This window comes from Castor canadensis, chromosome 15 (genome assembly GCF_047511655.1).
Source record: "Castor canadensis chromosome 15, mCasCan1.hap1v2, whole genome shotgun sequence".
Classification (NCBI taxonomy): Eukaryota; Metazoa; Chordata; class Mammalia; order Rodentia; family Castoridae; genus Castor; species Castor canadensis.
Window position 1 is genome coordinate 98,186,200 of NC_133400.1, and position 15,127 is coordinate 98,201,326.

The window sequence follows — 15,127 nt, forward strand, 5'->3', positions numbered from 1 at the left end:
TAAAAATGGGTTTGTGTAGCCGAAGCACCTTGGGTCACCTGCAGGCTCCCAGCTGTGTGGTCTTAGCAGAGACATTTAGACTCTGTGTCTCTTTGTCCCCTTCTGTAAAACAGAGCAGTCTCTGTCTCCTAGGGTTATTACAGATGCAAGAATTAATACCTGTAGAACACTGGGTGTCTAGTCACTACCTGACACACATTGCTTCTGATGGCCAATGGGTTTAAAAGAAAAGAAAAGGTGTCCCGTGCAGACAAAACCCCTTCTGCCTGGGTGTGTTTCAGTTGCCTTTTCTTTTTTTTTTTTTCCTGTTTTTGTCAGCTTAGCACTCCCATCCTGAACAGCTACAGCCAGGGCTGCCCCCAGGTCCTGGTTTTGCCCTCCGAACCCACCCTGATTTTCCAACCCTCCAGGGGCAAAACCTTGAGCCCAATTTGAATTTCTCCACCTCAACTGTCAAATTTGTCTTCAGGTCTTATTCCTTCCCTCATTGCAGTGTTTACTAGATTCCTTTCTTGTCCATTTCCTCCTCTTCCTTTCTCCCCTGCCCCCCTCCCCCAATGGCGCTCCAATGACCTGCCCCTGCTTTCAATTTAGTGCCAAATTAAAGATGAGCTGATTCTTCAGGCTATCACTGAAATCACTTATCTCCTTTCACCCAGAACTTTTCACAGGTCTTCTCAGAGTCTTAGAGAGCGCTCCAATTCCTGGATTTGTTATTCAAGACTTTGCTTGGACATATCCCTCCCAAATTCTTGGCTGGGGTGGGGGGTGGTCCCTTGAGTTCACGCCCTCCACCTTCCAGAACTAACTACCCTTCTCCAACTCCAAGTAAAATTGCATTCCTTCCCGGAAGACCTGGTTGGATTCCTACCATGCCAGACAAACTTTCCAAGCCAGCCCTACAGGGGCCCCACCCAGCCTAACACTGACTTGCACTGCACACTCGGAAGGTTGGGACCCGCTTTCTCAACATTAACGAGTCCAGGAGCAGGCACTCAAATTCAAATGCTGAATGAGCCGGGTACCTAGGGCACAGGGCCTGTAATCCTAACTACTTGGGAGGTTGTGATCAGGACGATCACAGTTCGAGGCCAGCCTGGGCGAATAGTTCGTGATCCTACGCATTTCCAAACAAACCAGAGTAAAATGACCCAGAGGTGTGGAGCAAGTGTAAAGCGCCAATGTTGCCAGCGCAAAGCCCTGAGTTCAAACCTCAGTCCCACCAAAAAATTTAAAAAATTGCTAAATGAATGGGTGGCCCAGCACGGGAGCGTGGTCCCTTTGCGAATTCCCAGGTCATTTGCAAACCGTCCCAATCCCGAGCGCAGGCTGCCTGATCGCCTGCAGTCTACGAGTTAGCCCGGCCTCGGGACAATGCAGAGCGCAGTCACCGGCTCTGCTCCCTCCTCCCCCCTGGACAGAGGAGCCCACCGTTGACTGACTTTAGGAATCGCGGGCACCAACGTCCACTGCTTCCCTAGGGTCGAGGGCGCAGTCCCAGACTCGGCATCGCCCCTCGCCCCCTCGTGGCCATTGGCCGCGGCGGGCGCGTGCGGGGTGGACGGGGCGGGGCCCCCATCTCCCCTCGGCTCCCCTCCCCTATTTCCCGGGGTGGGGCCGCCGAGGGGCGTCCGGTTACATCCCCGCCTCCCTCCGCCGGGGCCGCCGAGCGCGGGCGTGCGGGACCTCAGTTCGGGACCATGCTGGCCGCGAGTAGCCGGAGCGGGGCCGCGTGGACCCGGGCGCTGCTGCTGCAGCTGCTGCTGGCGGGGTCCGGGGGCTGCCTGAGCCGCCAGGAGCTCTTTCCCTTCGGCCCGGGACAGGGGGACCTGGAGCTGGAGGCCGGGGACGACCAGGTGTCCTCCGCCCTGGAGCTGAGCGGGGCGCTCCACTTCTACGACGAATCGGACATCACCTCGATCTATGTGAGTGGGGCCGGGAGGGGACGCCGAGCCGGCGACCGGCAGGAAGGCCGGGGGCGCCCGCCGAGCCGGACGGACGTGGGCGTCGGGGCGGGACCCGGGCGCGGGGCTGGGTCTGCGCGTCCATGGGGGTCTCCAGCTTCTGCCTGGCCGCAGTGGTGTCCCCACGCCGCCCGTCGCTGTCATCCATGGAGCGCTCGGGTCTCGGGCGGTTCCAGCTTGCCGGGGTCTGCCCCACTCCGCGCGCGCCCTGCCGGGACCCCGGGGAGCGTTTCATCCCCGTCGCTCGGGTTGCATCGCCGCCAGTGGAAGGTGGGGGGGTCGGTCCATGCTCGCCTTTGTCCTCGCCTCCTTCCGGGGGGGTCAAGTAGGGCTCCGAGCCTCCGCAGGGCCACGGCCAGCGTTGGGTCTCAGCCCGCGCGCACCCCGGGACTCTGCGGATGTCGGATCGGGAAGGACAGCCAAAGCCGCTGTCCGCCCGCGAAGTCAGCCGACAGCCCCCGCCATGTGCGTGTGGATCTGGACACGTCGTGACAGTGCTTCTGCCCTCTAATTGCTTCAGAGTCCAGAGGTCAGGACTGAGAACGCAGGGCGCCCCGGTGATCCGGTTTCCTGTGGCCGAGCATTGTCACCCCGGGGGCCCCAGATGAGGAGCGGGGCCAGGCGACCTTTAGCTCTCTGGAGCGTCCCCAGTCCTAGCCCGGCCTGGGCGCGCTGTCAACTTGGTCAAGCCCTTTCTGCCTTTCCCTTCCGCACCATGTGGATTTCATATAACTGTGTGCGCATTCCAGAAGTGGGGGGAGCTGGGGGTGGGGGACTGCACGAGCAGCGGCTGGGGCCTGTCCTGTCCACGGAATGGCTGTCCTCTGGCCCTGGCCTGGGCAGATAGCCGTGGACAACACCCACGTGGAGCTGGTCAGCTTTGCCTAAAGAATGAGTCCTTAGTGGCCGCCCACAAAGAACACTCACTCTTTCTGGTTGATTGCCCAGGGTGCTCCTTTGGCATAAAATAAAGCCCACGAGATTATCAAGGAAGCAAAATATGTCGAAATACACATAATATATGTATATATACAGCTCCACGGTTTAGGGGGTAGTGTACCCGCTTGCTTGTAAGCATATTAACTCTTGAAGAACAGGACATGAAAAGGCAGACCGTCTTGGGGTGGTGGGAGGGCTGACAAGTGACCAAGCATTAGCTTGGGTTTGACTTCTGCCAGCAAAGGGACCAGAGGGCGTTGATGCTCTGCAGTCAGCACTCCAGCGAGCTGAGACTGGGGAGGAATGCGGAAGCTGGAGACGCTGGTTTACAAGGGGAAACAGGGTAGTAAAGGAAACACTGAGAGCTGGGTTTGGAGCCCTGGAGATGAGAGCTACCTTTAATGATGCTCCAAGGACAAAGTTCTCATAAAGTGTGGTCTCTGGAGACTCCTGCAAGGAATTTGCAAGGTCAAAACTCTCAATAATACTAGGGTGTTATTATTTATTTACTTATTTAGTTTTTGGTGCTAGGTTTTGTTTATTCGATTTTTTGGTAGGACTGGAGTTTGAACTCAGGACTTAGTGCTCACAAAGCAGGCCCTCTACTGCTTGAACCACACTTCCAGTCCATTTTGCTCTGATTAATTTTTTGGAGATGGGGGGCTCTCACGAACTATTTGCCCTTTTGCCTGGGATGCCCTCGAACCTTGATCCTTCTGATTTCAGTCTCCCAAGTAGCTAGGATTACAGGCTTGAGCCACTAGCACCTGGCAGTACTGGGGTTTGAACTCTGGGCTTCATGCTTGGTAGGCAGGGGTGCTACGGTTTGAGCCATGCCTCCAGTCCTAATGTTATAAATACTTGGATGATTCTCAGCTTTAATTTCTGACATGATAATAAACCTATCTAACTGCAAGCTTTGGGCTGATAAAAGTATAAAGACCACCACCATGGCGAGCTGCTGATCTGATGGAATGCAGACATGGAGTTCCTGAGACTCATTGTGACTTATGTTCAAGAGCAGGGGGAGAGCATTGCTGGGAAATATCTCACTGGAGGGACAGGCGCCATCTTGGCTACCAGACTCCTGTGGGCCGTGGCAGGCTGGCTCCCTGCGTGGTGAGGTGTGATTCTCCTCATCACCCATGGAATGCCCCCTTATCTTTGCCTAGTGAATCAGCCCAGTCCCACCAGTAAAACCAGGTCTTTAGTCCCCATCCAGGGTCTAATCAGACCATTGGACATTTCCCATGAGCTCTGCTGCCTTGGCCAATGACTGGGAACTCTTCAAAACTGTAATAAAGTTGTCCAGAGCAATAAAAACATTTCCTTCCTTTGACCGGAATGCTTTTATCTCAGCCTACTTACGCTGGTTATCTCGTGGTGATTGGAAGCTCCTGATGGGTGTGTAGATCTGCTGAAGAATTTCTAGAACCTATTCTATTGCACATTAAATTCTTTGTCTTTGATGCATAAAAATGGAGAAATTGATTAATCATTATTATTTAATATGTTGCATTTGTTTTGGAGTTATTTCCTTAGTACTATGGAAAAAACAAAAAGACATCCTTGTTGGGTAAAAAGATTGTATCTCTATACACACACACACACACACACACACACACAGACACACACACACACCCTAGCTGTTCATGTGCAGCAATGCCATGCTGCCACACAGGAAGTTCGCCACTGTGACTCTGCAGGCTGTCCCCTTGGCCTGGGGAACAAGGCGGTGCTGAAGTCTAGATCACACCTGTTCACCAAGCCCAGAGCCTCAGCCTGGGGCTGGGGACACTCGGAGGAGTGGCACCTGCCTCTCATTTGCCTGAAGTTGTCCAGTGGTCTGGCAGTGACTGTGGCTGTGACTCACAGAATCTGAAATAGAGTTTTAATTTCCAGTGGGGCTAGCACGTCATTAATTAATCATATTGGCCAACTTACAATCGAAGTCGAATCACTTCATTACTTTAGTCTCTTGATACTCTGGTCTTCTCATTTATAAGAGAGAAGATTTGATAAGGTTATCCCCAAGACACATTTTATCTTACATTTTAAATATTTTTACATTGAATGACCCCTGACTAAGTTCATTTACTTTTTCAGGATGCTGGATTTTTAAAATTGTTTGTGTGCATGTGTGTATGTATGTGTGGGATGCAGTCCAATGTGAAGCTCCATTAGTTATTCGTTCCACAGATACTGAATTTATTCCTTAATATGTCAGGTACAGTGTGAGGTTTGCCATAAATTTTGGAAATAAGAGTAGTGTGTTTCTGCCCTCACAGAGGTGTAATGAAGAAGCCCAACATTAAGCCAGTCATCATGCCGATCACTGCCCAGTCTCCAGGGTTGGGGTGGGGATGTGTCAGAGAGGAAGCCAAGCTGATGGGGAGGTCCAAAGACATTCCTGCCACGTAGCTGAGCTCAAGGGCTGTGCAGGTTAGCTCTGTGAGAAGGGCAGGAGGAAGGAGTGTGGTTCAGATGCAGCTGTGTCAAGTGCAGAGATTAGAACTTGGCAGGTACACTGGCAGAGCTGGGCAGTGCTGGAGCCTGTAGTGCCTCAACTCAGGTGGCCTTGTTCATGGCTCTCATCCTGCAGCCCCCAAGTCTTTTCCATTTTGCTTCATGAAATCCAGACCTGCAGGTGTGTTTGCACGGTCTCTCCTGGCCATAGCCCCTCTGCCTGGTAGAGGCTCCAGCCACCCAGTCTTTCTCCTGTAGCTCTTCTTTCTGCACTAGCTCTCCAGGGTGGCCCCTTTCTGCCACCAGGTCTCAGCTCTCTTGCAGCACCTCTGGGCAGGCACAGAAAACAAGTGCTGAACTCTGGGCAGGCACAGAAAACAAGTGCTGAACTTATTTCCTACCATTTCTAGTGCTCAAGATTAAGAAATTATTGCAGCACCAGGCTCCCATTGCCACAGGCAGAATCCTGATGCCTACCGCCCAGTTGCACAGGAGAAGTACAGCTTTCCCTAGAGATGGTGGGTGGGGTAAGGTCCCTCCTTCCTTCCCTGATCTTCCTGAGGTGGAAGGCTCAAGGGCAAGGCCATCATTTTGCAGATATGCTAGTAGTTAAAATGTGAAGACCTGTCAGGTGTGGTGGTTCACTGCTTTAATCTCAGCCTTGGTGGGGGGGGCGTCGTAGAGAGCGGAGAATTGTGAGTTCAAGACCAGTCTGGGGTACATAGCAAGACTGTTTGAAAACAAACAAACAAAAACAACAATGACAAAAAAGATCCCAACCATCTTTAAATGTCAGAAGGTCATCTCTGGTAGGAATTTCTCACACTGATTCCAAAGTCTCTCGGATTAAGTTGAAGTGGTGATGCATTCCGTTACCTTTAGACTGCCCCTCATCTTTATTTGGCAATCCTTTTGTTTCTGTTTCTGATTTGAACCAGAGCTGGGTCTGTGGTTCTGTGGGGCTGATGAAGGACACTTGCAATCAGGACTTGGAGTTTTAGTCCATCACTTCTTACATGCAGACTTAGGCAAGTGACGTGTACTGACGGTCACTTTTCCTCAGTGAAAATGCTATTTATGCCCACTGCACCAGGCTTAGTGAGATCAGTGCAGTAAAAGCTTTGCCTCAGCTATACTGAAAGTGGAGTTTTGGACCCCGGGCCCAAACTCCTAGGCTTCCACATGTCAGGTGCAGCACCTGCCCCTATGGGCCAAATGGGGCCTGGTGAAGGCACAGAAAGGAGATTGTTACGCGGCCTGGGACGTGCAGGAGGAGGCACAGTAAGCATTCAGTCCTCCTTCAGCCATCTTTGGGGTACAGACACGAGCTTTAGCTTCAAATAGACAAAGAATTCGGACAGGGTCACCGGGTGTGCCAGGGGCCGAGTGTGGCCTGGTTGACCGCCATCTCAGTCCTGTTCTTGTTCTTGGGGTTCTGGGGAAGTTATTGCTGTCATCACTGGAGGGGAGTGAGCCAGTTCCCAGGTCATGATTGCTCCCGCTCCACGGCGCAGCCTCGTCACTACAGGTTATTGTCCTCATTTGTTGGGGAGGTCTGCCCTGCAAGGCTCTGCTGTTCCTTAGGGGTAGTTTCAGTGCCTTATTATAAAGATGTTATCGACCATTCCTGTCCTTTCTTGATTCCAAGGTGGCTGCAGGAGAGAATGGCTCAGAGCAAAGGACAACAGGTACAAAAGGGAGACAGAGAGGCCAAGCTTTTTCTTGTTTTTTAAAGTGCTTTTCAACAAAAGCATTTAAGTATCTCTTATACTACATCTAGACTCTGGGCTGAAATTAGTCAGTTTCCACCTTCCTGTCAAATACTTGGTTATTTCCGGGACTTGTTTTTCGACTTTTTCTTTCCCTAGGCTCTCTTACAAAAGTTTTCTAGCCTTTTCTACCTGCTCAGTTCCTCACCATGAAGACACCCCATGCAACTCCATGACTTTGGGGTCCGGTTTCCTAACAAAGCAGCAACCTGTAACAGAAAGCACCCGGTGTGGTTCAGGTCCTGGCTCTGTCCCTAAGTGGCTGTGTGATCATTAAAATAGAGCACGACTCACCATTTCCTTGTCTGTCTCCTAGATGTGAAGAGGATGATTGTGTTGAATACAGAGCACATTAAACTTCTAAAAATATGTACGGCAGAGTGATATACGTGGGTTGAATTTGATCAAAGTTCATTATGCATGTTGTCAATATCACAATAAACCCCTCCCCCCCAGTTCTGGGGTTTGAACTCAGAGCCTACACCTTGAGCCTTTTTTGTGATTTTTTTTTTTTGCCCAGGCTGGCTTCAAATCATGATCCTCCTGATCTCTGCCTCCTGAGTAGCTGGGATTACAGCGCCCGCCTCGGAAACCCTTTTGTACAATTAAATTATGCTAATAAAGTTAAATTTAAAAAAATAAGAAACAAGTATAAGAATGCAAACAGCCACAGTTATGGACCTCACACTGAGAATCCCCTCTCTAAAGTGGCTTTCCCATTCCTTATTCCAAATTGGTCTACCTTGAGTTTCCACTGCCTCCCACCCAGGGAGTGACCGCACGCAATTCCATTGTCTTCTGGCTGTAACTATTTGCATCTCTAAAACCACCCTGTTTGTTTCTGATTTGTGCCTGCCTCAAGTATTCTCACCTTTTGGAGGTTTTCCTCCCTTGATTGCAGACTGCTTTCTGCCCCTGCATGGCAGCTGGGTTCATGTAAACCAAACAGATGGCTGTCACCTCACTTCTTCAGCAAGTGTTTGAATATACGGAATCCATAGCAGTGTAGACTACTGAGTATCTGCATTTAGATTTCTCCAGGGATTCTCTGTAAGTTCACATGAAAGGGAACCGAGACAGGAAGTGCTTTTAAAATATGAAATGCCCTTTTTAAGTTAGTCCCTCCATCCATCTCCTTCCTGCAGGATGGGCTGAAACAACCCTAAGTACCTAAATGGTTCCTGCTGTTCACTATGTAACATTTCACCCTGGGTTTCTGTGATATAATTGGCCTGCCCTGCTCCAGGGCTGAGAGTGAAAAGCCAAATTGTTTGCTGTGTGCTCTGGAGTGAGTGGGGAGATCACAGGGGCAGTCCATCCTGCAGTAACAAACCAGCTCAAGTTTGAACTTGGCTAATGAACTTTGTCTTTGATACTGAAAGCAGGATTCCAGGGCAGAATCTGCACTGGTCCACACGCTGCAAGATTTTTTTTTTTTCATTTTTCTTTTATTATTCATATGTGCATACAAGGCTTGGTTCATTTCTCCCCCCTGCCCCCACCCCCTCCCTTACCACCCACTCCGCCCCCTCCCTCTCCCCCCCCTCAATACCCAGCAGAAACTATTTTGCCCTTATTTCTAATTTTGTTGTAGAGAGAGTATAAGCAATAATAGGAAGGAACAAGGGTTTTTGCTGCTTGAGATAAGGATAGCTATACAGGGAGCTGACTCACATTGATTTCCTGTGCGTGGGTGTTACCTTCTAGGTTAATTCTTTTTGATCTAACCTTTTCTCTAGTTCCTGGTCCCCTTCTCCTATTGGCCTCAGTTGCTTTAAGGTATCTGCTTTAGTTTCTCTGTGTTAAGGGCAACAAATGCTAGCCAATTTTTTAGGTGTCTTACCTATCCTCACCCCTCCCTTGTGTGCTCTTGCTTTTATCATGTGCTCATAGTCCAATCCCCTTGTTGTGTTTGCCCTTGATCTAATGTCCACATATGAGGGAGAACATACGATTTTTGGTCTTTTGAGCCAGGCTAACCTCACTCAGAATGATGTTCTCCAATTCCATCCATTTACCAGCGAATGATAACATTTCGTTCTTCTTCATGGCTGCATAAAATTCCATTGTGTATAGATACCACATTTTCTTAATCCATTCGTCAGTAGTGGGGCATCTTGGCTGTTTCCATAACTTGGCTATTGTGAATAGCACTGCAATAAACATGGATGTGCAGGTGCCTCTGGAGTAACCTGTGTCACAGTCTTTTGAGTATATCCCCAAGAGTGGTATTGCTGGATCAAATGGTAGATCGATGTCCAGCTTTTTAAGTAGCCTCCAAATTTTTTTCCAGAGTGGTTGTACTAGTTTACATTCCCACCAACAGTGTAAGAGGGTTCCTTTTTCCCCGCATCCTCGCCAACACCTGTTGTTGGCGGTGTTTTTGATGATGGCTATTCTAACAGGGGTGAGGTGGAATCTTAGCGTGGTTTTAATTTGCATTTCCTTTATTGCTAGAGATGGTGAGCATTTTTTCATGTGTTTTCTGGCCATTTGAATTTCTTCTTTTGAGAAAGTTCTGTTTAGTTCACTTGCCCATTTCTTTATTGGTTCATTAGTTTTGGGAGAATTTAGTTTTTTAAGTTCCCTATATATTCTGGTTATCAGTCCTTTGTCTGATGTATAGTTGGCAAATATTTTCTCCCACTCTGTGGGTGTTCTCTTCAGTTTAGAGACCATTTCTTTTGATGAACAGAAGCTTTTTAGTTTTATGAGGTCCCATTTATCTATGCTATCTCTTAGTTGCTGTGCTGCTGGGGTTTCATTGAGAAAGTTCTTACCTATACCTACTAACTCCAGAGTATTTCCTACTCTTTCTTGTATCAACTTAAGAGTTTGGGGTCTGATATTAAGATCCTTGATCCATTTTGAGTTAATCTTGGTATAGGGTGATATACATGGATCTAGTTTCAGTTTTTTGCAGACTGCTAACCAGTTTTCCCAGCAGTTTTTGTTGAAGAGGCTGCTATTTCTCCATCGTATATTTTTAGCTCCTTTGTCAAAGACAAGTTGGTTATAGTTGTGTGGCTTCATATCTGGGTCCTCTATTCTGTTCCACTGGTCTTCATGTCTGTTTTTGTGCCAGTACCATGCTGTTTTTATTGTTATTGCTTTGTAATATAGTTTGAAGTCAGGTATTGTGATACCTCCTGCATTGTTCTTTTGACTGAGTATTGCCTTGGCTATTCGTGGCCTCTTGTGTTTCCATATAAATTTCACGGTAGATTTTTCAATCTCTTTAATGAATGTCATTGGAATTTTGATGGGAATTGCATTAAACATGTAGATTACTTTTGGGAGTATCGACATTTTTACTATGTTGATTCTACCAATCCATGAGCATGGGAGATCTCTCCACTTTCTATAGTCTTCCTCAATCTCTTTCTTCAGAATTGTATAGTTTTCCTTGTAGAGGTCTTTCACATCTTTTGTTAGGTTTACACCTAGGTATTTGATTTTGTTTGAGGCTATTGTAAATGGAATTGTTTTCATACATTCTTTTTCAGTTTGCTCATTGTTAGTGTATAGAAATGCTAATGATTTTTCTATGTTGATTTTATATCCTGCTACCTTGCTATAGCTATTGATGATGTCTAGAAGCTTCTGAGTAGAGTTTTTTGGGTCTTTAAGGTATAGGATCATGTCGTCTGCAAATAGGGATATTTTGACAGTTTCTTTACCTATTTGTATTCCTTTTATTCCTTCTTCTTGCCTAATTGCTCTGGCTAGGAATTGCAGTACTATGTTGAATAGGAGTGGAGATAGTGGGCATCCTTGTCTGGTTCCTGATTTTAGAGGGAATGGTTTCAGTTTTTCTCCGTTAAGTATAATGCTGGCTGTAGGTTTGTCATATATAGCTTTTATAATGTTGAGGAACTTTCCTTCTATTCCTAGTTTTCTTAGAGCTTTTATCATGAAATGATGTTGGATCTTATCAAAGGCTTTTTCTGCATCTATTGAGATGATCAAGTGGTTTTTGTCTTTGCTTCTGTGAATGTGGTTTATTACGTTTATTGATTTTCATATGTTGAACCACCCCTGCATCCCTGGGATGAAGCCTACTTGGTTGTGGTGAATAATCTTTTTGATGTGTTGCTGAATTCGGTTTGCCATTATTTTGTTGAGGATTTCTGCAAGATGTTTTTTGACAAATAAGCTTTTACTCCTTAATGTAAAGTCACCAAGAGTGTCACCTAGGCAGTATTTGGCTAGCTTGAGTTAGCTTAGTTATAATATAACAATACTATTTTATTACAATGTTATACTAATTTAGTATTTATTAGTAATATTATTCTCTCATTAATTCTGACTTTGCTAACTGCAAAGTCAGAAAGGGGGCAAGTGGTCAGCCCTGCTGGCAATCAGGAAGACCTCACAGGAGAAGTGAGACTGAGCAACTGCAGCTCAGAAAGGCCCTTACCTGCAAAAGCCCAGCGTGTCAAATGGGCAGTACCCTGGGGGGGTCTGGAGAACTGGAAGTCATCCAAACATTTTTCTGCTCACCAACATTCATACCAGAAGTAAGGCTGGCTCATAATCCACGTGATGGTTTTAGCCACCATCACAGTCGTAGTTACTGGGGTCTAATAAATGTCTCTTTCTGTCCCCAGGGCAGTGCTGGGGAGCCTCAGGGATCTGTAACTTTTGATCAAGTTTAATTACTAGATCTGCTTCGGCCACCACCTCCCACCCATTAACCATCATTGTCCCGTGCCCCTGATTCCAGAGAGGATGGAGTCCCACTGGATTCTTTTTGCTTCTGTTGCTTTGTGCTTTTGGTGTCGGGGCCCCCAAAGTGTATGTTGAGACCAATGTCAAGAAAGCTTGTCCCTTATGTTTTCTTCTGGGAGTTTTATGGTTTTCAGATCTTATGTTTGTTTAAGTCTTTAATCAGTTTTGAGTTAATTTGTGTGAGCTCTGTAGAACTCACATTTTCATCCTTTTATATGGGGATTCCCAGTTTTCCCAACACTGTTTATTGAAGAGGCTGTGTGGTCCCGGTGGCGAGTTCAGACACTCCTGTCAGTCTCAGTTGACTGAGTGCATGGGTTTATTTCTCAGCCAGTGGGTTTGGTTAGTCTACAAGTCTGTGTGTGGCCGGGTGTTCCATGATTGTGTTAGCTTCGATAGCTAACTTGACTGAGGAAATCATTTCGTACTACCTGTGTGCAGCCATCATCTCTATAAATGTATATACTTTTGTTTGCCAATTATACCTCAATAAAGCTGGAAAAACAGACCCCACTCCTGACACAGGATATTATGTTGACTTATCTGTTAAAACCACTTGCTGTTTATGGCTAAATTTTAGATCAATCATGCTCATTATGTACTTTTTTTAAAAACTAAACTTTATTTCTTTTGGCAGTACTGGGGATTGAACCCAGGGCCTCACACTTGCTAGCTAGGCCCTCTACCACTGAGCCATGCCCAGCCATGCCCCGGCCATTTTCTTGCTTTTATTTTTCAGGTCGTGTCTCATGTCCCCCCTACTTGGCTAGCCTGATCATCATTCCTATGCCTCCTGATTAGCTGGGTGAGATGGGGTCTTGCTAACTTTTCGCCCAGGTTGACCTCAAACCACAATCCTCCCAGTCTCCCAGGTAGTTGAGATTATAGGCATGAGTCACAGAACCTGTTTGTCCTGGCAGTTTATTAAAGTTTATCCTTTAGAGTGTCCCATAATCTGAATTTTGGTGATCACACCTCCATGGTGTCACTTAACTTGTTCTCCTGTCTCCTGCAAACTGAGAGCACCAATCGGACTCACAGTGTGGGTTCCTGTGTACTTGTGCTCAGTTGTGATGAGTAGTTTTGCACCCAGTTGCAAACACTGCAGTAGCAGAGTTCCGTGGTCCTTCGTGTGGCTCCAGCCCCACTGTGTGCAGGTCTTACACTACATTAAAGCCCCCTGCCCAGTGCTGGAGGTAAGTCAGGAAGGGAGAGGACACAGGGAGCAAGTTCTGGAGCTGCAGCGGTGACCAAGATGGACAGAGTCACCCACGCCAAGTGGCTGGCCACATAGTGAAATAGCAGTCAGAGTCTGCGAACAGACAAAAGGGGGGCTGAGATGGGAGCAATAAATTAGAGTGAGGGAGTGAGCAAGTACGGGAAAGACAGACAGATGGTGGGAGCCCACCCTGGTGAGAGGTGGGCCCTCTGAGAAGGTGCCACTTCCACTAGGGGCTGCAGTACTGGGAGGGCACCAGGGGTGTTGGTGATAGCAGGAACAAGCTAGGACACACAGGAGATGAGAAAGGGAAGGTTTTTGAGCTCAAGCACTGGGAGATATGGTCCTGGGCAGTTGTCAGGTACCAGTATGAACCCCAAGGTGTGTGTGGGGGTCTCACCATCTAAAACCAGTCATCAAGTTAGCTGGCTATTTGAATAGAGAAATTTATGGGGAAGACACTTAATGTTAAGAATCCAGTGAAACTTCTGGCTGTCTGTATATTATATTTTTCTCGGAAGGTGTGAATTGTCTGAAAAGTGACTTTTTAGTAACACGGATGAGGACTACATGGTCTTTGCCCAAAGCATTTGCATAAAACTTAGTTTCTCAGGCAGGCAGCTCTTGTGAAAATACAAGTGTTCTGGTGCCCACATTCCAGTAATAAAAAGACCCTGGGAGCGTTTTCAAAATTGTTGGACTTATTTAAATTTCTCTGGAAAACAATTTTACAATGGAGCTGTCTGGATGTGGCCTCTGGGTGATCGCTCCCACCAGCAGCCCACATCTGGTGCTTGAGAAAGCGGGCTTTTCCCACGCATCCCCCACAGCCACTGGGGCCGTTTGGATGCTGAGAGGGCTGCAGGAGGCGCCTGGCCTGTCTCCCTTCCCTGTGGTCTGTCAGGGTATTCTAGAAAAGTCTTGCTGGTGCCAGTGATGACAGGAAATGTCACTGGAGGAGTTAACAGCTCACGGAGTTTGTAAGAAGAGAGGGTTTTGTTAAGTCTGTAATTAGCTTCCAGAGCTCTGGTTCCAAATATGTGCCGCCCCCCCCCCATCTTGAACCTTGCTACCCAGTACTTAGCAGTTGCTCCAGTTTCTGCCCCATTCTTCTTCTGGTAAGTGAGGTGTGAACTGACGAAAGGGTGAGATTGGTGGGAAGAGGAGCGGAACAGCAGGTGGACATCAACTCCCAAGCTGAGCAAAATCAAAAGTCACTAGCTGGGTGCTGGTGACTCACTCCTGTAATCCAAGGCCAGCCTGGGCAAATAGTTTGTGAGACCCTATCTCCAAAATAAGAGCAAATTGGACTGTAGGATTTGAGGAATCAGTAAAGTAACTGCTTTGCAAGCGTAAAACCCTGAGTTCAAACCCCAGTCCCACCAAAACAAACAAACAAATAAAACAAAACAACAGTCACAAGAAAACAAAACAAAACAAAAGAGCAAAATCAGGCACCCTTTGCAAAATCTTCTGTGATGAAAGAGGTGAAAAGAAATATACAGCCAGGTGCCATGATTCACATCTGTAATCCCAGCTACTCAGGAGGCAGAGACCAGTTCAAAGCCAGCCTGGGCAAATAATTCTCGAGACCCTATCTCCAAAATATCCAACACAAAAAAAAGGACTGGCGGGGTGGCTCAAGTGGTAGAGTGCCTACTGGGTTTGAACAGAGGTCTGTTTGAACTGAGGTCTGTTCAAATCCAGTACCGTCCAGGTGCCCCTGCCACCATGGGGCTGCTTGCCACCATATCTCAGTGACCCTTTCCTTGGGTTTTAGCTGAGTGAAAGCAGTGGTTAAAACCCATTGAGATGGCTCACACCTGTAATCCTAGCAACTCTGGAAGCAGAAATTGGGAGGATCGAGTTTCTAGGCCTTCTTGGGCAAAAAGTTCATAAGACCCATCTCAACCAACAGCTGGCATGTGCCTGTCACCCAGTTACTCAGGAAGCATAAATAAGAGGATGGAGGTCCAGGCCAGCTCAAGCATAAATTCGAGACCCTGTTCAAGAAAGAACTAAAGCAGAAAGGGCTGGGT

At 47.6% G+C, this 15,127-nt stretch overlaps 1 protein-coding gene across 1 annotated transcript in view; it reads left to right on the plus strand.

The window, feature by feature from the left end:
- Nucleotides 1-1,643: 1,643 nt before the first annotated feature.
- The window catches only part of Nid1 (nidogen 1), a 71,034-nt gene continuing 57,550 nt past the window's right edge, over nucleotides 1,644-15,127 (plus strand). The window contains exon 1 of the mRNA XM_020157462.2: nucleotides 1,644-1,925. Coding sequence (XP_020013051.2) covers nucleotides 1,701-1,925 — 225 coding nt within the window. The 5' untranslated portion in view covers nucleotides 1,644-1,700. The remainder of the gene's footprint in view (nucleotides 1,926-15,127) is intronic.